Raw genomic sequence first — 27,238 nt, forward strand, 5'->3', positions numbered from 1 at the left:
CCTGGGTGGGGCCAGCCTTGACGCGCTGCGCCTGCGCGGTGTCTCTTTGCGGGGCGCCCCGGTCGGTTCCCAGCCCCGCTTCGCCCGCAGAGGCTTGGGCCCTCCGGCCCTCCGTAGCCGCTCGACTGCCGCGCTGCACCAGCTTCCTCCTCGGCGTTTCCACGCCTATTTGGGCGGATTCTTGGCCCCCGAGGAAGAGGTAGGAACACCGTCTCTCCACGTCAGAGACCTGACTGTGGAGATGGCGGCTCAGAAGATAAACGAGGGGCTGGAACACCTCGCCAAAGCAGAGAAATAGTGAGTGAGAACTTACCATGGGCCTGTGTGTGGACGCCGGGTCCGTCTCTCACTGGCGCGGCCTTAGCACCCGGCGGGGCGGGAGGGAGGCTCCGGTCAGGGATAAGGGGACCCAGCGCGCTGGTGCCCGCGGGGCTGCAGGGGCTCGGTGTCCCCTGGGTCGCACTCCCGGGGTCGAGCTCCAGGGATTGGGGTTGGAGTCAGGTCCGCTGCGCCTCGGGCAGCGCCGTGGGTCCACCCGCCGGAAGTCCGCTCCCGGGGGCTGGTGTGGGCGGGGACCCGGCGCGGTGCTGCCGGGTGGTGTGTGGAGAGGGCTTCTGTACTTGGGCGCTCTGCTTCTGAAGACTCCTTGTGGTGGGGGCTGTCCGTGCGTCGGAGGCTCGTTAGCAACATCCCTGGCCTCCACCTGCTGGGTGCCGGTCGCACCTGTTCCCCATTTGTGGCAACCCAAAATGTCCTCTGGGGAACAATATCGCTTTGTTGAGAACCGCTGCCCTTGAAAAGCTCCTTTTCAGTATCTTTTGATACCGGTGCTGCCGGGTGGTGTGTGGAGGGGACCATAGGTTTACCCCAAAAACTCCTCGGTGAGCCTTTGTCATCTGGCAGTTTACTTTTCCTGTGGGCAGGGACTGCTTCGTTCGTCCTTTGATGTATATGTCCTTGCACCTCTGGTACTGTACGTAGTAGGCACCCATCAAATGTTGGTGGGACTGAACTGATTCTCCTTAATTCATCCTTTGGGCAGCCTCTTCCCCCCCGTTTCATTACTCCAGCGCATTTTTATCTGTCAGTTACAGTTAATAAAAGGCCAGCATCGTGCCCTGTGGTGCGTGCTTCACATACATAATTTCATAAGCTGAGATCGTCACAATAACTTTCCAAATAGAGATAAAAATTTTTCGTAAGAGGAAATGAGACTCGGGGAAGCCTCATAACGACTTGTCCCAAACTTTACAGGTGAAAGATGGAGAGCCAGTTTTCAAACAGTGGAAAACCTCAAGTCCTATCACATGACTTGAGGCAGTCAGTGTGTAAGGTACTGGGGCTCTCCTGGTGCAGGAGGTTCCCACAACAATCTGACTTTCTAGTGGGATTAAACGCAAAAATTGTAGTAAGAGTAGTGTGTAGAATAGGGGCCACAAAAAAAGCTGTATGAACTGTGCATAGGTAACCCGGGGGGAGAAGTTTATTCTTCATTAGAAAATTTGAGGAAGAGATGATTTGTGAGCAGGGCCTGAAAAAATACAGAATGTTTTAGACAGAGGGAAAATCTTGTGAAAGAGATTCTGTGCACAAACTGTAGTATGTATTATACACGGGCCTGAAAATGTGCTCTGGGAACAGTGAATGTAGTGTAGTCACAGTGCCAGAGGACGAGCTGGAGTGAAGAAGATTTGGGGCCAGACTGTGAAGGGACAGCTTCTCAGATGGCTGTTGTAGGCATCTAACCAGAGAACCCGGTTAGATTTGCTTTTGGTGAAAGAAATGTGGCAGCAGGCTGGGCGCGATGGCTCACGCCTATAGTCCCAGCACTTTGGGAGGCTGAGGTGGGCGGATCACTTGAGGTCAGGAGTTTAAGACCAGCCTGGCCAACATGGTGAAAGCCTGTCTCTACTAAAAATACTAAAATTAGCCAGGTGTGGTGGCGCACACCTGTAATCCCAATTGCTCAGGAAGCTGAGGCAGGAGAATCGCTTGAGCCCCAGAGGCAGAGGTTGCTGTGAGCAGAGATGGTGCCACTGCACTCCAGCCTGGGAGACAGAACAAGACTCTGTCTCAAAAATAAAAAGGAAAAGAAAAACGTGGCAGCAGTGTGGAGAATGAACTTTGACATATTCAGTAAACAAACATTTACAAATTTGTCTCTGTGTACCTGTAGCAGCCACTGAGGATACTGGAGTAACCAAAAGTGGCCCCTTCTTCAAGAGCTTAGAATTCACCGACAGGCAGACAAGTGAACAGAGGACTAAAAATAAGATGTTCAGTGCTAGAAGTATTGGGTGTAGTATGGTGGAGATACAAGGAAAAGGTACTATGCTGCGGGTGTGGGGAGTGGAAGAGGAGGAAAGGTGCCTGTCCCGTGAAGGTGCTGCCAGCCGTGTGAGTGGGTTGTTGACTCCAGGGTAGAGGTGGTGATGGCCTGAATTCCAGTACAATACAGGGGTAGGATTGGGTGACATTTGTCAATATATAGTTGACATGCTTTAATGACCTGCCTGCATATAGAGATGAAGGGTTAACTCCTAGGTTTCTAACTTGGGAGTTGAGTGGGAGAGGCCTTCAGCCAAGATAGGGGATAGGGGTTAATGGATGTGATTGGTGGGTAGGTCTGGGGCAGGGAGGTGGGGGTTCAGGCTTGAAGTTTAGTTTGAAATGCTGCTAGACCGTTACTCGGTGGGTGGTAGGAAAAATGGGCCAGGAGCTTAGGAGATATTTGATTTTTCTCCGTTTTCTAATGATGATACAGTTCAGTATTGCTGAGTAATTTTGTAAATTGATCCCTCCCCCACCCCCACAGATGGTAATTTTGCTGTTTTCTTTTTTTCTGTGGAAATTGCTCAATTTCCGTATTGATTCTTTGGAGAAACAGAGTCCAAAGGACTGACAGGTATACCTGCTAAACCTAAATTAGCTGTATGTCTTTCTTCCTTATTAGTGGTATTCATGTGACTTGGGATGGTTTGCCCCGTTTTAAACTCTCTGGGTCTTTCTGTGTATAGCACCTTAGGCGACTGAATGATTGTATCTTGGTTTTAGTGGGATTAAAAAAATGATGTTAATATACAGAATATAATGTTTGTTTTGGGATAGAAACAGAGGGTTAGCATTTTGCATATTGCATATTTCCTCAATTTTGTGGATTACAGTAGACACACCACAATTTAAGGATATTATTTTTCTGAGCAGTGAAATTCTTGGTAAGCTTGAAAAATTGCTTATGTTAATTTGAAACTTGTAACACTATATACACAAACAAGTTTTAGATGCTAAGTATGTTAAATAAATTTAATTGGCAAAAAATGTTACTGTAGCTGGCTGGGCGCAGGGGCTCATGCCGGTAATTCTAGCTCTTTGGGAGGCCGAGGTGGGCGGATCACTTGAGGCCAGGAGTTCAAGACCACCTGACCAACATGGCGAAACCTCATCTCTGCTAAAAATACAAAAATTAGCTGAGTGTGGTGGTGCAAGCCTGTAATCCCAGCTGCTCAGGAGGCTGAGGCATTAGAGTCACTTGAACCTGGGAGGCGGAAGTTGCAGTGAGCCGAGATACCAGCACTGCACTCCAGCCTGTGCGACAGAGCGAGACCCTATCTCAAGAAAAAAAAAAGCTACGACTTTTTGGCAGTTGACATGGCTGTCACACAATGAAGGCTGTACTTCTGAGGGCTCCTGCGGATTCCCCGTCTTCCAGTTAAGATACTGGCCTGATTCATCTGAAGCAAGCCGTGTTCTATGCAAGCAGGCCTTCACTGATTGAATGAAATTTAGAATTTAAGATGGCTTGGGCAATTTTTATGCACACCCAAAGTTGACAGTTACTGAATTAGTTTAAGTCTGAAACTATTTTAAAATAAGAAAAAAATAAAATATTGAGGAAAAAGCAAGTAAGGTAAGAATCAAAATTGATGGTTCTTTGATTTGGCATCCAACAAGCCAGTGGTGATCCTGGAAGGCAGTTTCTCTTGGCTTTTATAATATCCTTCCCTTTCTGATTATCATTCTTGTTTATGGGTGGCGAGTTTTCGCTTTTTTAATTTTTTTTTTTTTTTTTTGCCTACTTCCTCTGTTATTCCACTGAATGATTATATTCCTTAGTCTTTCTGTTCTGTCTCTGCAGTCTTACTAGGAGATCTGGTCTCATCTATGTTCTTGACATATGCTTATGATGCCTCCATTTATGTCTCTAGCCTCTCGTCTGTGCATCAGTTTAATGAGTCCCTCTGCTGTCAATACTGTGCTTCAGAGGTTCTGAAGCTTTAATGCACCTTTGGGCTCGTTAAACCTCAGAGGTGCTGTAGGCTTGGGATGGGGTCATCAATTTATGTTTTTAGTAAGTTCCCAGGCAGTGCTGATGGTGCTGGTCTGGGGACCATGAATTGAGAACCTGTAGGAGGAAAACCACATACCTGTGACAGTGGGAGGGAAAGAGGTGAGATTGTGTGTGTTAGGCATAAGTTTGGGTGGAGGCAGGTGACACGGGAAGTTTATGCCTGATGGCTCCTCCTTTCTTTTCTTTTTTTTTTTTTTTAAAGACCTAGAAGGTCATTACAAGCAGAGATCTGACTTATAAATGTGGTTGGCAACTTCTGTTAACTGTGTCTTTCTTTCATTCTAGCCTGAAAACTGGTTTTTTAAAATGGAAGCCAGATTATGACAGTGCCGCTTCTGAATATGGAAAAGCAGGTATTTTTGACTGTAGTCCGGTTGCTCCAGCATGTAATCTTAAAATAGTCTGATAACTTCATTTCACCGTAATATGTATATGCTTTCTACAAGGCTTTAATAGTTAAAAAACAAAAGTTTTTTTCCACTTGTTATTTTCAGATGTGTTGAGAGCTGAGTCAGAATTGCTGGTACCTGCTGTCTATGACAGCAGGGATGGGGCGGGGTTCGTGATACACAGCAGTGGGTTTTTAGTGTTGCTTATATATTCTTCAACTCCAGTTGTTTGAATACTATATCCATGAGTGTTGCCGTATTTCTCTATACTTTCTATTGAATAAGGAGTTTGTTAAATTTTTTGTTAACTTAGCCTCATCTTCAGCAGATCTGCAAATCATATGTTTGCTTGGTCCTTTATGTCTTTTATGAACGTCACATTGAATGTGTCTGTTCAGTGTTCGTGACGTGTTAAGCTATATACATATTTTAATCAGTTTATCTTTATATAAGGTATAAACAATGTAAAATATGCAACGGAAAGGGAATTTACTAAAAATTTAGCATTCTGAATTATAGAGTGATAGCTTTCAGCATATCTGTGGTAATTTGGAGTATAAATAAACTATCACAAAATTTTGAGTACCTTGAACACATTTTCAGTTGTATTTCAGCGATAGCCCTGATCACACTTGTTAGCCCAGCATAGAGAACATCTAGGGCAAGTGCTCTTGGTTAAACAGCAAATGAGTCTTCAGTGCTTTTATTTAAATCTGAGTAAGTTCTCTTTTTTTGCATCAGGCAAATTGTTTATCTCTCATACTTTAAAATTATGAAAAGTTCAAACTCTATGAATTTTATGGACTACTTATGCAGGGAGGCTTCTGGAGCAGAAGGGAACAACATTTTGCAAGTGTACTCTGTGAGGGAAATTTAACACAGATTTGTTTTCTGTCCCTCTGAGATCATGAACTACATTCAAAAATCAATGTTTTAGGTGAGATTTTCCCACTGAAACATCCTTTGTTTATTTTCTTTAAGGGCTTATGGAAAATCTGTTTAATCAGAATAAATTTTTTTAAAAGCAACATATGGAAAAGCAGGGAGGGGAATAGTTTCAGTATTTATTTTTCACATTTTATTAAAGAGAATTTTAAGAGTGTTTTTAACAAATAACACTTTTCTTAAAGCATTATGCTTTTTGCTTCTTTGTAAGCAACCCTTGATAAGTTTTCCAAAATTTGTAAGGTCATATTTTATAAGCACTCCTCGTTTGCTTTGATGATTACACTTTTAAAACAGCTTGTAATATACTTTAGCTGTTTGAACAGTGAGCTTTTTCGTAGATAGTAAACAGTATAAAAAGGTTTAAAAAAGAAAGGAATGCATTGCTAGACATTTAAAGATTGTGCCAAAAGGAAGGTTTATTATAAAAAAACTGTTTAAGGTGCTTATTGGCCCTCAGTTTCTACGTAATTGAATGACCTATACCTAAAATACTGCTTTTTTTTTTTTTTTTTTTTTTTTGAGACGGAGTCTCGCTCGATTGCCCGGGCTGGAGTGCAGTGGCCGGATCTCAGCTCACTGCAAGCTCTGCCTCCCGGGTTTATGCCATTGTCCTGCCTCAGCCTCCCGAGTAGCTGGGACTACAGGCGCCTGCCACCTCACCCAGCTAGTTTTTTGTATTTTTTAGTAGAGATGGGGTTTCACCATGTTAGCCAGGATGGTCTGGATCTCCTGACATTGTGATCCGCCCGTCTCGGCCTCCCAAAGTGCTGGGATTACAGGCTTGAGCCACCGCGCCCAGCCTAAAATACTGTTTTTATTATGAAAGGTACAACGGGTGAAGTCAGGTGCTGTCTTTTGTGACTGAAAACTCTGCCTGTCACTGGGGAGCATTAGGGATAAGTGTTGGTGTTAGAAAGACTTCTTGATTTTGAGTGGAAGGAACACTGATTTGTTGCCAGTAGTCGACAATTAAAAAAGAAAAACTTTTAAAAATACTCCTAAGTTACTGATAATTGGAAAAGTTGTAAGGAAATTGCTTTAGAAAAAAGTAGTATTTTCTAGTTTAGGAAACTTCTTAAGTATTTGAAATAAGTATGTTTGTAATACTTCCTATAAAATGCAGATTTCAGTGATGATTTATTTGAGGTTTTTAATGATGGAAATAGAGAGGGGTTTTTTTTTCTATTTCAGCTGTTGCTTTTAAAAATGCCAAACAGTTTGAGCAAGCAAAAGATGCCTGCCTGAGGGAAGCTGTTGCCCATGAAAATAATAGGGCGTATCTTTTTCAACTGTTAAAAAGAAAGTAAACAATTAGATGGTTTTGACAAACGGTTTTCTCTTGCTGTAAATTTGATTTACTACCTGTGAAGTAAAATGTTTTTAAGTTAGAAAATTATTAGAAAAATTCTGTATTTGTAAACTCTGAAGGAGTGTTTATAGTGAAGTTGGATCATAAGGTCCACACTGGTTCACAGAGCTACATTTGAGAACTTATTTTCTATTGTTTGTGGTTTTACTTGATGATGGTTTTACTTGGGATGAAGTAAGGGAAATCTATAGACAAGTGCTGAAGAATGAAGAAGTAGCACGGGTATTGAAAACGCATGAACTACTGTATCTTTTTTTTTTAATACTGTTTTCCTTAGGTATTTGAAATAAAAATTATAAGTAGTTTAAAACAGTACATTTTCCTGAGGTACTTGAAAACTTACCGATAAAAAATATTTCTCTTACTTGCAAACTGTAGTCATAATAACTTTGCACTTCAGTAAAATTTCAGATTATTGCATAATAGAAATAGTTTAAAATCTGTGCAGTGTTTTGGGGAATTATGTAGTTTTAAACGATATCGACAGGCATTGAATTATTTCTTTTTACCTGTTTGTAGGATTTGTCTTTTGTAACCAACTGGGTCAGTGATTTAGTTAACTGTCTTTAAATAGTAGATCTGTAGAAACTATTGGTTTTTTTTCTTTTTTCCTTAACTTTGACTTCGATACTTCCATTCAGTCTTTTTCATGCTGCCAAGTGAGTATTCTTCATGTTTTCATGTATTTGCAAATTATGTTTTAAATGTCGCTGTTTTTCTGTAGGTTGGTAATTTTTTCCCAAATTATAAATTTTGTATTGATTTAAATAATCATTTCTCTTTGTTTCAGTTTTTACCTCAACGTTAAAAACTAAGTCACTCCTAACTCTAAAATGTAAAGAGCTTAAATTAAATTGCCATAATATATTATTAGGAGCATTTTGTTCAGTAGCCTATGGGGAAAAAAATAAGTTAGAATCTGTTTTTCTCTGTTCGATAGTTAATAGTGCCTGTAGAAAGGAGGCAGGAAGTTTTCTCCTGCCTTGTGGAGAGTGGTTATTTGTTGGATGAGGCGGCAGGTCACTTGAGGTCAGGAGTTTGAGACGAGCCTGGCCAACTTGGTGAAACCCTGTCTCTACTAAAAATACAAAAAATTAGCTGGATGTGGTGGCGCATGCCTGTAATCTCAGCTACTAGGTAAGCTGAGGCAGGAGACTTGCTTGAAACTGGGAGACGGAGGTTGCAGTGAGGTGGGATCGTGCCTCTGCACTCCAGCCTGGGTGATACAGCAAGACTCCATCCCCCCTGCCCCAAAAACAAAAGCAAAAAAAGTTAGATTTAGGTTTGTCAGATGGAAATTAATTTAACTTAATTACTTAAGTTTGCATCTGCAAAATAAAATCTCTTTAACTCAAATGTCTAATGTTCTAAGCCATTATTCCCCATGAAAAAAGAATAAAAAATTTTATTGTGTGGTAATAGAAGCCTGAAATGATATGTTGTGCATGAGCCCATTTTAATTGAAGTCACTTTCCTTGTCAGTAGTTCCTCACTAGAGAGTTTCTTCTACCCCTTATTTCATTAAGATTTCATCAGAGAAATTATATTCTCTTTCAGAGCTTATGAGCAAGCTGGAATGATGTTGAAGGTCAGTAATGTTGCGTCACAATTGTTGTGTGGGTAAAATGAATTAACTACAAAGTGTTAAACAAGAATTTATGTTGAAGTTGAAAAGCGTCCTTACTGTAAGGCAAGAGGTGCTAAGTGTAAGATTTTCTGTCCATAGTAATGTTCATTGGACCCATAGAATACATTCTGTACCTCTTAAGATAAGGAGTGTTAAACGTGAAATTTAAGAGAAAATGTGTCGGAGGGAACTGGGAACAGTAGCGTGTTAAGCTCTCTAACCAGGGTAGATGTGTATTGCTATAAAAAGAGCTCTATGGGAAATTTCTCTACTTTTGGGAAGGACATCTGAATGTAGTAAATTTTATAAATATTAAAAAATTATCATACGTGGGTTATAGAAGACATTTTTACTTGTGTGAATAACAGTGGGCAGCAGAGACCACCACAGATGTAAGCTTTTGCTACTTTAATTCATTCTGCATGGAATGTTCTGACTAATGTGCCTGTGCCACTGTTTGTACGTCTGCTCCTCAAAGCAGGCTAGGAGTTACTGTCCTGCTGTGGTGAGGCAGAACATCCTCCTTCATGATGCGGACTCTCAAAGTATGCCAGCTGGCAGCTGAGATAAAGTACTTGTCTTTCTTTTTTTTTAAAACGTTTCATCTAAAATGGTAAAAGCTACTTTCAAGTATTTATTATAAAGCTTTGTTTTTAAGAACTTTGACCTTAGTAAAGCTTTTGTTTTTAATTTCTATGACTTTTATAATGTGAACTTACTTATTTTTTTCAGTGAACACATGCTCATTGTAGAACAACAAAAAATACCAAAAGGTTAAAGAATGTTAGTAATAGCTGTTAACATGCTTAATTTAAAAGATTTTATAGTCTTTGACCCAGGAATTTCAATTCTATGAATCTGTCATTAAGAGAGAGAGCAAAGATTTATGCATCAGGATGTTTTTTGAAGAAATGGCAATTATCTAAATTTTGAATAATAAGAAAGTGAGGCTGGGTGTAGTGGCTCACACCTGTAATCCCAGCACTTTGGGAGGCCAAGGCAGGCGGATTACCTGAGGTCAGGAGTTCGACACCAGCCTAGCCAACATGGTGAAACACTATCTCTTTTAAAAATACATTAATTAGCTGGGTGGTGGTGGGCGCCTATAATCCCAGCTACTTGGGAGGCTGAGGCAGGAGAATTGCTTAAACTTGGGAGGCGGAGGTTGCAGTGAGCCGAGATCACGCCACTGCACTCCAGCCTGAGCCACAGAGCGAGGTCTCAAAACACATAATAATAATGATAATAGGTGAATGTTTAAATTATGATGCTTCCTTATGATAAACTGTTATAAATCCATTGAAATGAAGCTTTTCTGGCCAAACATGCAACTGTATTGGTATTTGGTGATGCAAGTTAGGTTATTTATTGCAGTTCCTTTGCAACTAGAGTTTCTCTTACAGCCAGACAAGCTGGGGATCTGCTCTGGCCTTCTTCTGTCTCGTTTTCCACTGAGAACTAGGAAGCTCCCAGGTGGCTGTTACAGTCTCAGTGTACTTCGTGCCTGTTATTAGGATACACTTAATTAAGAAATGCTCAGACACTCTAATTCTCACAGCCTCAGTTTATATTGCAACAGCTGTACTAAGACTTGAATCTTCTTCAAAAGTTACTATTCAGGCATCATTTCCATTGCTCAAGTATCTATTTAATTTGAGGGTTGGAAAGGCAGTACTTTGAATAAACGAAAATTAACTTAGTGGATAGGGAAACAGATGAAGGAAAATGCTTTCTGGCATTGTCTTATATGTAAATTAAATGCCTTGGGACAGTCTTGGGAGCACAGGACCCCTGCGCTACGTGGTCTGCAATTCTGTGGGCTAAAATTTCTACCAATTTGTCATACAAACCTTCACATTTATTCACCAGCAAGGCTTGGGGAGTGCCATTTTGTAGACAGATGCGCAAAGGAAGCCACAGAAACTTGTTGGATCAACCTTTGATTCTGTCACTTGATGACTGCTGTGATTTCATATCCTGTTTGCTCCACAGGCACACAGCCATTGAAAATAGGCGTAGTTATGGTGGAGGGTATAACCTTCAAGTAGGCAGCTCATCATTTTTTATGGAGAAGTATCAGTATTGTGGTTGGACCTCTTATTCACAGCCTCACTTGATTTTATGCAAAAGCAGGAAGATGTAGTTGCTAATTTTTAAACAACAAATAGGACTTGGATGCCATTTATACTGCCTTCTAATGCATTTTTTGCTCTATCTACTGGGTAAAACTCATGACGAATAGTTCCTGTGTGTTTTTTTGTTTTGTTTTGTTTTGTTTTTTTTAATCCTCCCAAATGCTTTTATGTTGTAGATTCACAGATTATATGTAATTAGTGGATAGGTAAATTTGGGGAGGAAATACAGTTGACCCTTGAACCACCCAAGGGTTGGGACGCCGACCCCTTGTGCAGTTGAAAATCTACACATAACTTTTTACTCCCCAAAAACTTTACTAAGAGCCTGTTTTTGTTTTTTGAGACAGGGTCTTGCTCTGTTGCCCAGGCTGGCATGCAGTGGCACAATCGTGGCTCACTGCAGCCTCAACCTCCTGGACTCAAGCGATTCTCCCACCTCAGCCTCCTGAGTAGCTGGGACTATAGGTGCATGCCACCATGCCCTGCTAATTTTTTCATCTTTTTGATAGAGACTGGTTCTCGCTGTGTTGCCCAGGCTGGGCTCAAACTTCTGGGCTCAAGTGATACTTCTGCCTCAGCCTCCCAAAGTGCTGGGATTATAGGCGTGAGCCACTACTACTATTGACTGGAAGTCTTATCAATAATATAAACAGTTAGTACATATGTTGTGTGTTGTATGGAATATGTTTTATACTGTATTCTTACAGTAAAGTAAGCTAGAGAAAATATTAAGAAAATCATAAGGAAGAGAAAATATATTTAGTGTTCTATAAGTGGAAGTAGAGCACCATAGGGCTCTTCATCCTCATCATTCTCTTCACGTTTGAGTGGGCTGAGGAGGAGGAAGAGGAGGGGTTGGTTTTGCTGTCTCAGGGGGCAGAGGAGCAAGACAGTCTGCATATAATTGGACCAGCACAGTTTAAATCTCTGTTGTTCAAGGTTCAGTTGCATTCTTTAAAAGCCGAAATGACCCTCAGGACTAACGTGCCTGAGAGAGATTTTGTTAGGTTTACCTCCCCTGTTCATTCAGATATTTTTCAGCAGACGTTGTAGACTCAGATTCTTTCATTGACTTTTGGTTTTGTAACAAATAAAGTATTGTTTTTATTTTTTCACTGAGGTTTGGAGATGTATTAGCATTTCATTCTGCTAGAGTGAGTGATAGCAGTCCTTGTTTCATACAGTATCTTTCAGTCTGTTTTATTGTTAGTTTCCATAGCTAAGTAATAAAGTTATGTTTTGGGGTTGGTGAAAATGAGACCAGTTTTGTTAGGGGTATCCTAATGAATTTGTCAACTTAGCAAGGGACTGAATAGGCAGATTTGTAAACTACCCGTGAGATGTCAGTGCGGAGCCTACCTTAAGATACAGCAAGTCAGCACTAAATAAGTTGCTTATGTAAACTTTATAACTAGCTTTTGAACAGTGTTTTTTAAGTTTATTTTTAAAGTGTTTGATTTGGAGACATTAGACAGTAGAATTGCATGATCCTGAGATGTACAGATTAATAGTAAGATACAGAATTTATCAGTCATGGAAGAGGGTTGCAAACTCAGATGAACTCAGGGTATAGAGGAATAACTGAAATGAATGAGCAGCCGGGACGCGGAGGGCATTTGGAAGTGAAGAGCGGGGAGAAGTGCCAGGAGGTGCGTGCTCATCTGGCGGGACAGTGCTGCCCAGCCCTAGCTTGTTGCCATACAGGGATGCAAGCCTGCTGATGCCGTAGCTTTTGATATTTTTTTGAAGAAAGCCATGAAACAGAATTTTCATGAAAGTATCTAATTTAAAAATACTGCAGGGATCAAGCAAAACACACTTGGAAGTGAGATAGAGTCATTGGGCTGCCAGTTTGTGATCTTTGGCTTAGGTCTTGTATGTCGTAGGGACTTGGTAAATATTTTAAGAATAAGGAATGCTTAGAAAACAGTGAAGAGCGAGGTTTTTGGTTTTTTTCTGTTTTCATAGATTTCCCAAAGTTCTGTGAAGTGGTGATGAACTCTGTGTAGAAATTGCCTGGTACCTTTTTGGTTGGGTTTAATGAGGCTTGATTGGGAGAGTAATCATGTGAAGCCTTTCATTTTAAATATATTTGTTGCTATACAATGTTTTCGAGTCATTTACTTTCAGGAATTAGGGATAAAATAATTGCATTTCATATCCTTTGCCCACTCTTTGATGGGGTTGTTTTTTTCTTGTAAATTTAAGTTCCTTATAGAAAAAGAAGACATGTGACCAACAAACATGAAAAACAGCTCCTCATCACTGATCATTAGAGAAATGCAAATCAAAACCACAATGAGATCTCACGCCAGTTGGAATGGCAATGATTAAGAAGTCAGGACACAATAGATGCTGGCCAGGCTGTGGAGAAATAGGAAAGTTTTTTACTCTTGGTGGGAGCGTAAATTAGTTAAACCATTGTCGAAGACAGTGTGGCAATTCCTCAAGGATCTAGAACCAGAAATACCGTTTGACCCAGCAGTCCCATTACTGGGCATTTGCCCAAAGGAGCATAAATCATTCTGTAAAGACACATGCACACGTATGTTTATTGTAGCACCATTCACAATAGCAAAGACATGGAACCAACCCGAATGCCCATCAGTGACAGACTGGGTAAAGAAAATGTGGTACATATATACTATGGAATACTATGCAGCTGTAAAAAAGAATGAGATCATGTCCTTTGCAGGGACATGGATGAAGCTGGAAGCCATCATTCTCAGCAAACTAACACAGGAACAGAAAATCAGACCCCACATGTTCTCACTTATAAGTGGGAATTGAACCACAAGAACACATGGACACAGGGAGGGGAGTATTACACTCCGGGGCCTGTTGGGGTGGGGATTAAGGGGAAGGAGAGCACTGGGACAAATACCTAATGCATGCGGCGCTTAAATCCTAGATGATGGGTTGATAGGTATAGCAAACCACCATGGCACATGTATACCTTTGTAACAAACCTGCATGTTCTGCACGTGTATCCCAGAACTTAAAATTTTAAAAATTGCATTTCAGATTGTTAACTCTGTTTTTCTTTAATTGATGCATTTTCTGACCTGTGCTGTATCCTTTGCCCAAAGGAGATGCAGAAACTACCAGAGGCTGTTCAGCTAATTGAGAAAGCCAGCATGATGTATCTGGAAAACGGCACCCCAGACACTGCAGCCATGGCTTTGGAGCGAGCTGGAAAGTGAGTGTGAGATGGACGAGTCTCTGCATAGAAGTCTTGTCTTTATTTTAAAGAAGTCGTTGAAAAACAAGCTTTCCATTTCTCCTGTGAGTCACATTTTATTGTCTAATTCAGGCTTATAGAAAATGTTGATCCAGAGAAGGCTGTACAGTTATATCAACAGACAGCTAATGTGTTTGAAGTAAGTTTGAATCTTATTTTTTTCTTTAATTACTTAGAATGTTTAGATGAATAATATGTAGGAAAATAGAGAAATGCAGTGGCTACTTGTAAAACTTCTCCCTGCTCACAGTTGCACACTATTTCTTTCCTGTTAGAGAGTAGTGAAATGGACTAGCAGCTTTCGTGTTCCCCCCTTGATCCAGTGCCTTTACTTCTTTACAAAATAAATATTGAGGGATAAAAACAGTTCAGCATTAAAGCAGCCAACACTTGTTTTTGTTTGATTCCTTCAGAATGAAGAGCGCTTACGGCAGGCAGTTGAATTACTAGGAAAAGCCTCCAGACTGCTAGTGCGAGGACGTAGGTATGTCTTTAAAAACTATTGCTGTGTCTTTATACTGTGAATCCACATTTGGAACTGGAAAGTCATTTGGGGGATAGCTTGTTAATTTTTTGGTATAAGCTGTAGACACACCAGGCCACACAATAGAATACTAACATTTACTAGACAGTAGGCACACTGAATTAGATATTAAAAGATCTGCTGCTTTTTGAAAGTGTAATGCCCAAATTTATAATGCCCAAATTTGTCATGCACTGTGCTTTTGTTGGTTGAACCCTGGCTCAGCAGCCTGAGAGGGAACAGTTTTCTTCATGTTATTTGGGTGGGTTATGATCTGTCAAGGAAAACTAAGAATATTAGGATAAATGACAAAGATGTGTAAACACCCATGAAAATTGACAGGTTCTTGACAAATAGTGTCATTAATACAGTATTTATCTTTCAGCATATGACCTGAAGCACAAATAGTTGAACCTCAGAAAGCTAAAAACCTATTGGGATTTCCTTTTGTTTTTTTTTATCTCAGTTTACTTTTAGTAAGCAGTTTCTTTCATTAATAAAATTCTGTCTCAATCATATTTAAGATAAACATCTTTAGGTGGTTGTAGGTCTGCAGATATCTTGGTTGAAATTTGCCCAAAGCTTCCCGGTAACAGAAAAGACCCAAGATCCATTTCATGTGTTAAGGAATCAAAATAGAAATGACTGATGAATCTATCCTTTCTGACACTGAATTAAATTTTTTCTTCATGAAGACTGCAGATTATGAAATATAATTTAAACCAGTCTAGAGTAACATGAGAATAAATTAATCTAGAATTAACTGTTAATCTCATTTAGATAGACTACTTTGTTTATAAGACCTTCCTTCACTGAGTAGTATTTTTTTTTTTTTTTTTGTCTAAATGGAATAGAAATTTCATTTTGTTTTTAAATTAGGACTTTAATCATGAAGCAAACTTTAATCTAAATGCCAGTCCGGGGTCATTACCTTTATTCATCTTCTTACTTGTTGCTTCCCAGAAATCAGTGACTGAAATGCTAACTCTGACAATTCCCAACTGAAAAATGATTCAGTTTAGTTTCTGAAGGTGTTTGTTACAGCAGCAGAGCTGTTCTTGGTGATGGCGCTATGACTGTGGCAGAATAGCTGAACTGTGAGGTGATACCGAGGTTCTGACTTGTGAGCAGGGGCCCCATGTCTTAGAAACAGTGTCCTCCATTCTTTTCAGGGCAGCCAAGAGGCAAGTTTTAGCATAGTTTACCTCCTTTCTCATCTGTTCTCACCTCCTAATGCTCCCCAACAAGGCTCCCAGTGCCTTTCTAGAGCGCTAAGCCCCTTACTGTAAGACCCCATGGAAGGTGGAGGAAGTGAAGTTGCAGGAAGGGGCAGAAGTTAAGGACGGCCCTGTGTGAGAGTCCACACTGCCTCAGCTCCCCTGAAGTATTTCTGCTTTCCACATCTTCTTTCCTTTTGTTTCTCAAGGTACAGATTATCTAAAGCTGTGTCGTAGAGGGAGTAGCACAGGAAAGGGGAGAGGCCAGGATCTTTCGGGGGGAGGTCAGGTGAGGAATGTTTTCCAGCTGCCTGTGCATATTCCTTTAGAAAGCTCCACTAGGGATGGGGGCCACCACCATCCTCAGAACATTACCAGTGTTGCCAGTCGGTTTGGACACATCTAAAGAAAGCTATTGTTCTAAAGCAGGTACTGAGTTAAATTCTTCAAAGCCTCAGCAGAGGGGAGAATGTGAGTTGAATGAGCAGCGGAAGTGAGAATGCTGCGTAGATGTGCTCAAAGGGCACATTTGTAAATCTAGGGCTTTTATTCATGACTGTTTTTTGGGGTTTTTTTTTTCTTGTTACATTAACATGAGTCCGTAAGATGTCCTAATTTAATACTTTATCTATTTAATATATTAATCTCTTGCTTCTCCTTCAGTTCTGGAGAGTCGTAGTTGAGAAGTGATTCAGAGTTTCATTTAGATTACATCTGGGATGGTCTTAAAGGCAGTCCAAGGCCAGTGCCCTTGTTCCTTTTTAGAAAAGGCCTTTCCAGGCTGGGTGAAGTGGCTCATGCCTGTAATCACACCACTTTGGGAGGCCGAGGCAGGCGAATCACCTGAGGTCAGAAGTTCAAGATTAGCCTGGCCAACATGGTGAAATTCCTCCTCTACTAAAAATACAAAAATTAGCTGGGCGTGATGGTGCACACCTGTAATCCCAGCTACTCAGGAGGCTGGAGAATCGCTCGAACCCAGGAGGCACAGGTTGCAGTGAGACTCCATCTTAAAAAAAAAAAAAAATAGAAAAGGCCTTTGCAGCAGATTGATCATGACCTTGTGCCTCTGAGAGAAGGTCTGTGCCTCTGAGACAAGGTGTGTGATCTCAGTGAACCCAAATCCCTCACAGAAGATTCACTTAGCAAAGAAAAGAGCTGCTTCTCACCAGTTGTCTGAGGCAGTCACTAGATCTAAACACAGGGAGGGTTGGGTATGTATATGTTCGGGGTGGGGTGTGTGCTGTTAAGGAGAATCACTGGGTTTCTGTCTTGCATAACTGTTCTGCCCATGGCCATTAATAACAGATAAGGAATAGAGAGACAGACTTCTCGGTGATGATCATAAACTTCGTAGGGAATATGACACATAAACTCGACATTTCTGTAGGTAAAAATAGGTTTTGGAGTTCAGGAAATAGTTGGGGCCAGAGGAAGAGTTTGAGTTGTGGTGAGGAAGGTGTCTGTTGAAAGCTTGGGGGTGAATGAGGTTCTGTGACAGTTTTGTGCCATTTGCACATAACTTCTGTCTGGTTTCAGTTTTGTTTCATTTGGGAAGATAAAAACAATTTATTCTTTTTTCAGCAAAACCAGGTTCTTGTCATTTTGTTGGGAATATTGAATATTACCTGAGGGGAAAGTTGAAATCGTGTGTGTTTCATTATAAGTAACTAATACTTTTCTGGATACATGTAAAAATAGATGACTTTATATCCTAATTTCATGGCGTTTTAGCAAAGTCGGTCAACTTTTTCAACTACAAACTCATGTAAATGCTTGGCTTTTTTGTTAAGTAAATATATATTAGCACATAGAAATGCTATTATTATGTCAAGGAAATAAACAGTTTATGTGTAAAGAATGCACCCTTTATAGTTAAATATATGAAAAGTTTAAAATACTGAGATTGCTAATAGAATGATATAATCTGGACACTGTGGGCACAGAATATTCTGTTGTAATTTATTTTATAAAACAGGATCTGTTATAAGCTCAGGGTCACAATTATAAATAATACAGATACATGTAGCTGTAGTCCGCCTTGCATTAATTTTTTATTTCTGCATAGCAAATTGCTACAAACTTAGCAACTTAAAACAATACTCATTGATTAGCTCACAGTTTCACAAGGCCAGAAGTCTGGATACCAGAAGTCTGGATACGGTGTAGCTCGATCCCAGTGTAGCTAGATCCTAGTGTAGCTAGACCCTGGTGTAGCTCAATCCTAGTGTAGCTAGATCCTAGTGTAGCTAGATCCTGGTGTAGCTAGACCCTGGTGTAGCTCCATCCTAGTGTAGCTCCATCCTAATGTAGCTAGATCCTAGTGTAGCTCGATCCTAGTGTAGCTCGATCCTCGTGTAGCTCTGTCCTCGTGTAGCTAGGTAGCAGAGCTAGGGTCTCACCAGGCTGAAATCAAGGTGTCAGAGCGGGCTGTGATCTCACCGGAGGCTGGGTCCTTTTCCAAGCTCATTGATTGTTGGCAGAATTGATTTCCTTGCAGCTGTGTAAAAGAGATTCCTGTTTCCCTGTTGCCTGTTGGCCAGAAACTGTTCTCAGCTTTGAGTTCGCCTTCAGTTCCTGGCCGTGTGCCCCCGGTGGTGGTTCACAGCATGGCAGTTTGCTGCTGATGGGAGGCATCGGGAGCGCGCCACTCTGATTCTGGCCTGTAACTTAAGGAAGGGCCGGCCGGATTAAGTCAGGCCCACACAGACAGTGATTCACTCGAAGTCAGCTGATTGTGTCCTGATCACAGGATGGCCCATCGTATTCCGAGGGTCACCCCTACACTTAAAGGGGGATTATACAGGAAATGTTTACAAGGGACAAGAACTGGGAGCACTCTTAGAATTCTGCTACCAAACCCAGTTTATAAATTGACTTTGTTCCAAAAATGTATCAAGTTGACCTGTGGAAATTCAAAATGCATTTCTTCTCTGAGTGTTATTTTATAAGGCACTAAGTTACCAGGATGCATCCCATAAAGATTCAGTTTAACTCGTGATGTAAGTAGCCATAATAGCATAAGCCAAGCCACTGTGTGTGTTGTGTGTGTGTCTGTATACATGCAACTGTTTTTAAAAAGATAACATATAAGCTGGGTGCAGTGGCTCATGCCTGTAATCCCAGCACTTTGGGAGGCCAAGGCAGGTGGATCACCTGAAGTCAGGAGTTCGAGACCAGCCTGGCCAACATGGCAAAACCCGATCTTTATTAAAAATAGAAAAATTAGCTGGGCATGGTGGCAGGCGCCAGTAATCCCAGCTACTTGGGAGGCTAAGGCAGGAGAATCGTTTGAACCCAGGAGGCAGAGGTTGCGGCGAGCCGAGATCACACCACCACACTCCAGTGTGGGCAACAGAGTGAGACTCTGTCCCAAAAAAAAAAAAAAAAAATCATATAACATTTTTGCATTTTTATTTTGGGTTATAATACCACTTACCTCCCTTTGAATCCCGATAGTACAGACTCTTGCCCCTTTTGGCTGTTGGTTGTGTGTATTCCCAATGCCCAGACCCCTGGTAGCTGCTGCCATAACCTTGGACTCATATTGGGATGAGAGCAATGGCTACAGACTGTGCATTTCACTCAGTCTCAAGTTGTACTACTCAGGGAGTCCTGGCGTTTGGAGTATACTACAGCTTTGCAGGGAGGGAGGATTCAGTTAGGGTTTGATGGAATTAGGGCTGGGGGAGTGAGAAAGGGGTAAGGGCCTGGAGGGTTTGGGGAAAAAGTTTTGGTGACCCCTTTCCTTGCTTTCATCTTCATTCTGCCATTAGTCAAAACGGAAGAAAAGGAGAATGTATGAGGGTCAGTGGAAATGATGAATGTTGAAGATTGAAGATGCAGGAAGGCTTTTGTTTAGGTCTCTGACTTGCCACCGCTCAGTGCTGCCCTTTTAGGCACCTCAGAGCATGCTAGGGCCACTGGGGCAGCAGCGGAGTGTGTGACGGAGGGACACAGTTGGGGGAAGGTACTGAGTGCCTTGGGTGTCTGGATGTTCTTTCAGTCGGGCGGAAAGAAATCTTGGGTGATTTAATCGAAGATCGTCTCAAATACATATCACAAAGAAGTTGTGCTACTCATTATGGGACAGTCGTTACCAAGCTTCAAACTCCCCATTTGACCTAACCCGCCCTTGAGTTCTTTTGCTTTTTCTGTCACCGTGCAGCCTGAAAGTGGGCAGTCAGACGTTAGAAAGGCCAGATGAGCGGAGCGGGTGGAAACCTGGGTCCTGGGGCAGCTGCTAACAGCTCGTGTCCTCCGGGTGTCTCTGCAGTCTGTGATGTCAAGCACGTTTCTCAGGGGACCTCTGCTGTCGATCATTTAGAGCTGCTTGTTTCTCATTTCTGTGTTTCGTTTTAGGTTTGATGAGGCGGCACTCTCTATTCAGAAAGAAAAAAATATTTATAAGGAAATTGAGAATTATCCAACTTGTTATAAGGTATTGTTTGAAAGTGTTTGTTTTGGTGTTACATTAGATGATTTTATACTGGTATGAGTAAGTACCTAAGGAAGGGTTCTGTGGCTGTTTCTGTGTTTTTGTGAAATAATACTTCCTGGGCCTCTATTTTTGACCAAGATAGAGTAAGCCCGCTACAGCTTGTCTCTCTGCTGATTACATCTAAACTACTGGATAAAATACAAAAGCAACCACCCTTGAACCCTGAAAAGTAAATAAAAACAGACTAATGAGAGGAGCAAACACTTGGAGAAACCACCACGGTGGGAGTGAGTTTCTGGGGTTTTTTTCCGTTTCGTCTGGCAGCATTGCCCTGCCCTGAGAGAAGCCCGCAGTTGTGGAGCTGGGCAGCAAAGGCTGCAACAACGAAAACGCCAAGAGAAACCCCGCCTTTCTAACCAGCCCTGGGAGAAGAGGCCCCGTTGTTTTCCTCTCCTCTTTCTTTGCTCCAGGCTTGTGCCCAGGCATGGAGCTGCACTGTGGTGATGGCTCAGGTTGATAAAACGTCATGAGGACGCCAGTCTCTTTTTGCCAGAGGAACTAGCAAAATGAGCTAGAGAGAAAGGAGAAAATTCCAGAAAGGAGAGAGCTGGAAACGGAGTCCCCTGAGTGTGGATGTGGCCCACACAAGTCTTGGGTTTACTCTTCAGCTGTGCTGAGACAGGCACCAAAGTAGCAGTGCAGTGCAGAGCTTGGAGAGCTGAGGTATCATCACCGTCGAAGTGTCGCACTGCCCTCTGAAGGGCTTATGCATGGAACAGGCCCAAAGCCACATAGCAAAGGATTTGAACTAAGTGTAGAACTTCCATCCACCAAAAGCAAGGCACCACGTGTCGTCTGAACCTAACTGGGGTGATTACCTGCTGCAAACATCCGTACTCTCCTGAAAATTAAGCGGAGGCTGTGCAGCGTCACATTCACAGGACAATCCAGAATTAACATGCAAGAACCTGGAAATACGACCAGTTTTCAGGAGAAAAGACAACTGATGGCAACCCGGCAGTGACCAGGGTTTTTGGCGTTATCACATAAAGACTTATAGTTGCTTCATGAGGTAAAGATAAAGACAGTTGAAATGAATAGAAAAGAAGACCTGTTGTTTTTTATAGGAAAAATTGTTTTTATAGAAACTAAAAAAATGAACTAAATGGGAATTTTAGGACTGGAAAATACATGATTGAAATAAAATACTGGATAAGCTTAATCTCAGAGATGACAGAAGGAAGACTGTGAACTTGAAGATAAATCAGTAAAAGTTACCTAAGCAATACAGATCAAAAAGATGGAAAAATACTTCATAAAGACTTATTTTGCCAATAATTGATCAGTCATATCCTTGATCTTATTACTGCCTTTATCGTTGACTTAATACTATCATTGTTTCTGTTATCTGAAGTTTTCACTCATAATATCTTTGTCCTAGTTTCTTTTTAAAGATTCTAAGTGTCATTGTGGAATTATGGTCGCCCACCTCTTCTTTTTTATTCACTTTTCAAGCTTGAATCTGTGTAGATATTTGAAACAGATTCTCTTGAAAACGTGGTTGTGGTCTAAGGCTTGTGTCAAAGTGTGGTCCCCGGACCAGTACTAAGAGCACCCCTGGAACCTGTTAGAAATGGGTGAATCCCAGACTTGCCCCAAGCGGCCAAATCGCAGGACCTGAGCGTTGGGAAAGTACTGTTCTAGGAGATTTCCCCTCAGGTGTCCCGTAGAAGTTACTACAGCATTTATAAATCTGTATTTATACAAACACAGACTCTGACAGTGAAACTCCAGGTGTTTTTAATACTGCCAGGATATTGACTTTATTAAACAGATATGAATTTGACCATGATCCTCTCTTTTGTTTTAGAAAACAATTGCTCAAGTCTTAGTTCATCTCCACAGAAATGACTATGTAGCTGCAGAAAGATGTGTCCGGGAGAGCTATAGGTAAGATGTTGTCTGGGCATTGCCTCTTGACGTGCAGTGTTAGCACTTCTGTTTCTACAACTGAGATTGCTGCTGGGACAGAGGTTCCCGGCCATGAGACTGTTACTTCTGAATCGTAGGAGTGCTCGTCTACCATTTCATCTTTTACAGTGGCCATTTTACACGGTTTTTTTGGTGGTTGTTTTGTTTTTTTTGTTTTTTCCTTTCCTGTATTTTCTCTTGGGGACCTCCATGGAAGTGAATGACTTTAGTCATTTTAGTCATTTTGTTTTATTTGCCTTCTAAGAAAAAAAGAATAAGAAAAAGAGGGAAAAAATTCTCAGCTTGTATGTTACAGAAATCAGAATGAGGGATTTTCTCAGTGTTGAACATGAGCAGTCTTAATCTCAACACTGTTAACGTTTGGGCTGGATAATTCTTTGTGGTCGGGCCTGTCCTGTGCACTGCAGGCTGGTTAGTGGGATCCCCGGTCTCTGCCCTGTGGATGCCACTAGCATTCCCACACTTTTTTTTTTTTTTTGAGACGGAGTCTCGCTCTGTCGCCCAGGCTGGAGTGCAGTGGCCGGATCTCAGCTCACTGCAAGCTCCGCCTCCTGGGTTCCCGCCATTCTCCTGGCTCAGCCTCCCGAGTAGCTGGGACTACAGGCGCCCGCCACCTCGCCCGGCTAGTTTTTTGTATTTTTAGCAGAGACGGGGTTTCACTGTGTTAGCCAGGATGGTCTCGATCTCCTGACCTCATGATCCGCCCGTCTCGGCCTCCCAAAGTGCTGGGATTACAGGGCTTGAGCCACCGCGCCCGGCGCATTCCCACACTTTTAAGCACCAAAGTGTCTCCAGACGTTGTCACATGCCAGGGGCAGGATCGTCCCTGCCTGAGTTGGGTTCTTTTAAGGAGAAGGTGAAGACGTGTGATTTGTGCTCACTGCAGCATCCCCGGGTTCAACGGCAGCGAGGACTGTGCTGCACTGGAACAGCTTCTTGAAGGTTATGACCAGCAAGACCAAGATCAAGTGTCAGATGTCTGCAGCTCACCGCTTTTCAAGTACATGGACAATGACGTAAGTGGACCCGTTTGCACAGCTTTCGTCTTTTCTCTTGAAAGAAAAGTTTCTGGTGAGATTTTGACCCGTGTACTTAAGAGATTTTTTCTGACTTCTTTTTTTCTTCTCAAACTACTACTCTTAAGGAAACTGACCACTTGCTTTGAAATTCACCATAGATTTAGATAAAATAGATGGTAGTTGTGTAGTTTATAGCCATTTACTCACCCGTCTAACTGTTGACCACATACATATTTTAAAATTCAGGCTTATTTCTCAACTTTTCCTCTATCTGTTGTCCTGCATAGGTTGCTTTTACTCGTTTCTTTTAGACGGACTGTCTGAAAGAGGCCCATTCTGTAGTGGCCTTTGTAATTCAGTAGACTTGTGGGAATCCGTGATGACTAGCTACGTGTTGCAGGTCACTAATTATCTCTAAACCTCAGTTAATTCATTTGTAAAAATGAAGCCCCTCGTACCTGTCTTGCTGGACTGTTGTGAGGAATACATTAGTCAGTGTGTGAGAAACATCCTCACGTGATGCCTTGCACGTAAAGTGAACCAGGACTATAAGTTTCTATTTGTTCTATTTTTTCAGTGGATTTGTAAGTACCTGTTTGGCCTTAGGCCTTTAGAGTATCATCATAGCATCAGATCAACTTAAGGCCTTCAGTTGTTTATTATAATGATATATGTAGAAAAATTTTTTTCTGAATAACTTATTACATGGGTTTTGAAAATATATACATTGTTAAATTTTTAATTAAAAAATTATAATTGATACTTTTACTAGTTGTGTACCTGTCCCACCGTGGTCATGAGGCATCTGGAGAACAGCAGTATTGGGTTCTGTTTTTCCATCTGAATGGTAGAATTGGTGTTCATGAGGGTGGAGAGCCAGGCTGTGTCTTTTTAGAGCTGAGTAAAACGTGTCAGGATTCTAGTTATCCAGCTTTTAAGAACATGGTCTGTTGTTGACAGTATGCTAAGCTGGGCCTGAGTTTGGTGGTTCCAGGAGGGGGAATCAAGAAGAAATCACCCGCGACACCACAGGCCAAGCCTGATGGTGTCACTGCCACAGCTGCTGATGAAGAGGAAGACGAATACTCAGGAGGACTATGCTAGTATTTTGCTGAAAAGAAAAGGGAAACAAAGGTAAAATCCTGACATGCCATTTCAAGGACTCGGGAATAGATTAGAGATACGCGTACTTCATTACAGTCATTTTGGATCCTAATAAAGACTTAGGATCTTTAGTTACCATCTCCCCAAATCACTCATTCTATCCATTACCTGTGAAGCATATCTTTTTCTTTCCATAAGAGCTTTTCTAAGACACCAGCAGGAATTTACAGAAAATGGACTGTCTATGTTTTAATACAGTTGATGAAAAAATTTGCAAGCCAAATTATACATAAATTATGTTCTAAACAAAAGGGGTAATAAGCATAGGTATTCTTCTCTCTTAGACGCTTGTAAGATACTGTTAGTGAATTGTTTTTTACATTTTACTTAATAATTGCTGCTAAAAGTGATGTTTACTGATAAAAATTTATTTTAAAATTTGTTTTGTTTTGAAAAGGAAATTTACCCCCATGATGTTAGATACATTTAAATTATCAAGTCTTTTCAGAGATGAGATGGAGACAGGAAGTTATTTTGAGCCTTACAATATTATTTAGCCCAATAAAAGATGCATTGAAGCTCTTATTATGAGTTTGAAAAATTTTGAAGGTAGCGTATTAAAGTGATTCTATAAAGATCTTCAGTCGTCTCTGAAGTGTGGGTATTTCTTCTATCTAAAAAGTACATACAGTGACTGTCTTCAAATCTACTTGGTTCTTGACCAAGTAGGAGCTCATGGGTAATGAATACCTTCGGGGGTTTTTGTTGTTTTTTTAAGGGTCTCACTCTGTTGCCCAGGCGGGAGTGCAGTGGTGCGATCACAGCTCCCTGCAGCCTCTCCTGGAGTCAGGTGATTCTGCCACCTCAGTGCCAAGTATCTGGGACTACAGGCGTGTGCCACTGTGCCAGGCTAATTTTTTTTTTTTTTTTTTTTTGCTATTTTTTGTAGAGATGGGGTTGTTCTATGTTGCACAGGCTGTTCTCAAACTCCTAAGCTCAAGCCATCTGCCTGTCTTGGCCTCCCAAAGTGCTGGGATTGTACACATAAGCCCCCTCACCCAGCCTACGAATATCTTTCTAACATTGTAAGAATGAGGTCATGTTTCCATCAATCTAATACAGATATATTTCTTCCCTCCAAAATAATTTGGCTTGTTTTATTGTAACTCCGTCTTAACTTGACATGGAAAATGCTATATGGACCGGGTGCGGTGGCTCACGCCTGTAATCCCAGCACTTTGGGAGGCCGAGGCAGGCAGATCACGAGGTCAGGAAATCGAGACCATCCTGGCTAACATGGTGAAACCCCTAGTCTCTACTAAAAATACAAAAAGAATTAGCCGGGCATGGTGGCGGGCGCCTGTTGTCCCAGCTACTTGGGAGGCTGAGGCAGGAGAATGGCGTAAACCCGGGAGGCAGAGCTTGCAGTGAGCTGTGATCGTGCCACTCACTGCACTGCAGGCTGAGCGACAGAGTGAGACTCTGTCTCAAAAAAAAAAAAAAAAGAAAAAAAATGCTATATACTATGAAAACTTAGCTGAAAGGGAAGAATCGTTTTAGAAAGACATGTTTAAAACACCACACTGCTAATATATTGATCCTTTGTAGTTATTTCCTAAAATGCTGTTTTTGAAACATTCCTTTATCACCCCGTGTGGCTTAGACCCATCTCATAATCTGTTAATTGGAAAGAGGCTGCAAACACCAGTAGTGTGCATTCTGCAAGTACACGCTGCCAAAGAAATTTCCTGCTTATTCATGCCGTCTCTGTCTCTTTTAGAGTCATAACTTGTTTACGTATAGAATGCTTGATTTTGCTAGACTTTCTGAAAACACTGCGGTGGAGTATCAGAAGTGATTTTACTCACAGTTAGTTCTGTGGGAGAGCTTAGACAGAATAACATCCTCCTTTGGGAGGTGGTCTTGGGTGTGTGAATGTTGGTATATGGTCTTTATTTTAGATGTGATACAAAACGCTAATAAATTCGATGTTTTTCTTCCTTAATTTATTGGCATAGTTCTTCAGGTAGCAGCTCATTTTTATTAATAATATTGGGATTAACTATGAACAAGCGACGTGTAGACATTTGCATTTAAGGACATTGCAGTGTTTCAAAGATCCCGTCATTGCAGCTTGTATCCTTTAGATCCAATCAGAAACTTCTGGAGTCTTACATTAATGCTCATTTGAGCTAATTAGTAATCTGTTTAAACAGATTTGGCAGTACTTTAAAGATATTGTAGACTATTTATTTATAGATCACATTACCCTTAAAGTCTTGGGGAGAAGAAGTTGTCTCATGTACTGAAAACTTTTTTTAAAAAAGGTGATGATGAAGTGCATTCTGTAGCAGCAGCGCAGCTGGGCTTTAAACCACACAGAAGGCTGTGTCCAAAGGCAGCCTCCTTCACCCTTCCTGCCCACGGTGAGGACTGAATAACCAGGACTTGGGGATATTCTTTGTTGTCAGGGTTATTCTATGTGGTAAAGAGTATTTGGTTCACATTTATACATTTTCTTTTTCCACTCACATAAGTTTCTATCTTGAGAGCATAGTCCAAAGTGTAATACTTGGTGTTTACAAGAATTGTCTTCCAGAACTCCACTGTCATCACTTTCACCAAAGCGGAAGTCTGCATGAATACGCTCAGAATCTAATATTCAACATTCTGTTACATTGTAAGTGAAGTCCACCTACAAAATAGATTTAATATATTGAATTTATTTGTACATATGCAGAGTATGGTATTCGTGTATGGAATCTGCTTTATTCCTATTTTTTCCAACTCTGATGAGTAGAATATTAAATGTGTTGTTATGGAAATGCAGAGTATTGCTTCTATAGGAAGATAATTATGAAAATAAAACCTGAAACTATGTAAAT

General features: G+C 41.3%; 1 protein-coding gene and 1 long non-coding RNA gene across 5 annotated transcripts in view; one reads left to right on the plus strand and one right to left on the minus strand.

Annotated features, from left to right (window-relative positions):
• LOC116418520 overlaps window positions 1-567 on the minus strand; it is a 62,059-nt gene extending 61,492 nt beyond the window's left edge. For all 3 annotated transcript variants that reach the window (XR_004228591.1, XR_004228590.1, XR_004228589.1), the window contains exon 1: window positions 314-567. This is a non-coding gene — a long non-coding RNA (uncharacterized LOC116418520). The remainder of the gene's footprint in view (window positions 1-313) is intronic.
• Window positions 1-27,238, plus strand: NAPG (NSF attachment protein gamma). Of its 2 annotated transcripts, XM_023228540.2 has the most exons (13): window positions 116-297; window positions 4,634-4,701; window positions 6,877-6,961; window positions 7,696-7,713; window positions 8,612-8,642; window positions 13,906-14,015; window positions 14,130-14,196; window positions 14,471-14,541; window positions 20,160-20,238; window positions 22,109-22,188; window positions 23,117-23,246; window positions 24,210-24,383; window positions 26,681-27,238. In XM_023228540.2, exons 1-12 carry the CDS (start codon window positions 242-244, stop codon window positions 24,351-24,353), a joined length of 939 nt encoding a protein of 312 aa, XP_023084308.1. In that variant the 5' UTR covers window positions 116-241; the 3' UTR covers window positions 24,354-24,383; window positions 26,681-27,238. The 2 variants fall into 2 exon arrangements, with proteins under 2 accessions (XP_023084307.1, XP_023084308.1); XM_023228539.2 differs by lacking the exon at window positions 26,681-27,238 and having other exon boundaries at window positions 1-297; window positions 24,210-24,636.

The sequence above is a fragment of the Piliocolobus tephrosceles genome, chromosome 18 (assembly GCF_002776525.5).
Source record: "Piliocolobus tephrosceles isolate RC106 chromosome 18, ASM277652v3, whole genome shotgun sequence".
Lineage (NCBI taxonomy): Eukaryota > Metazoa > Chordata > Mammalia > Primates > Cercopithecidae > Piliocolobus > Piliocolobus tephrosceles.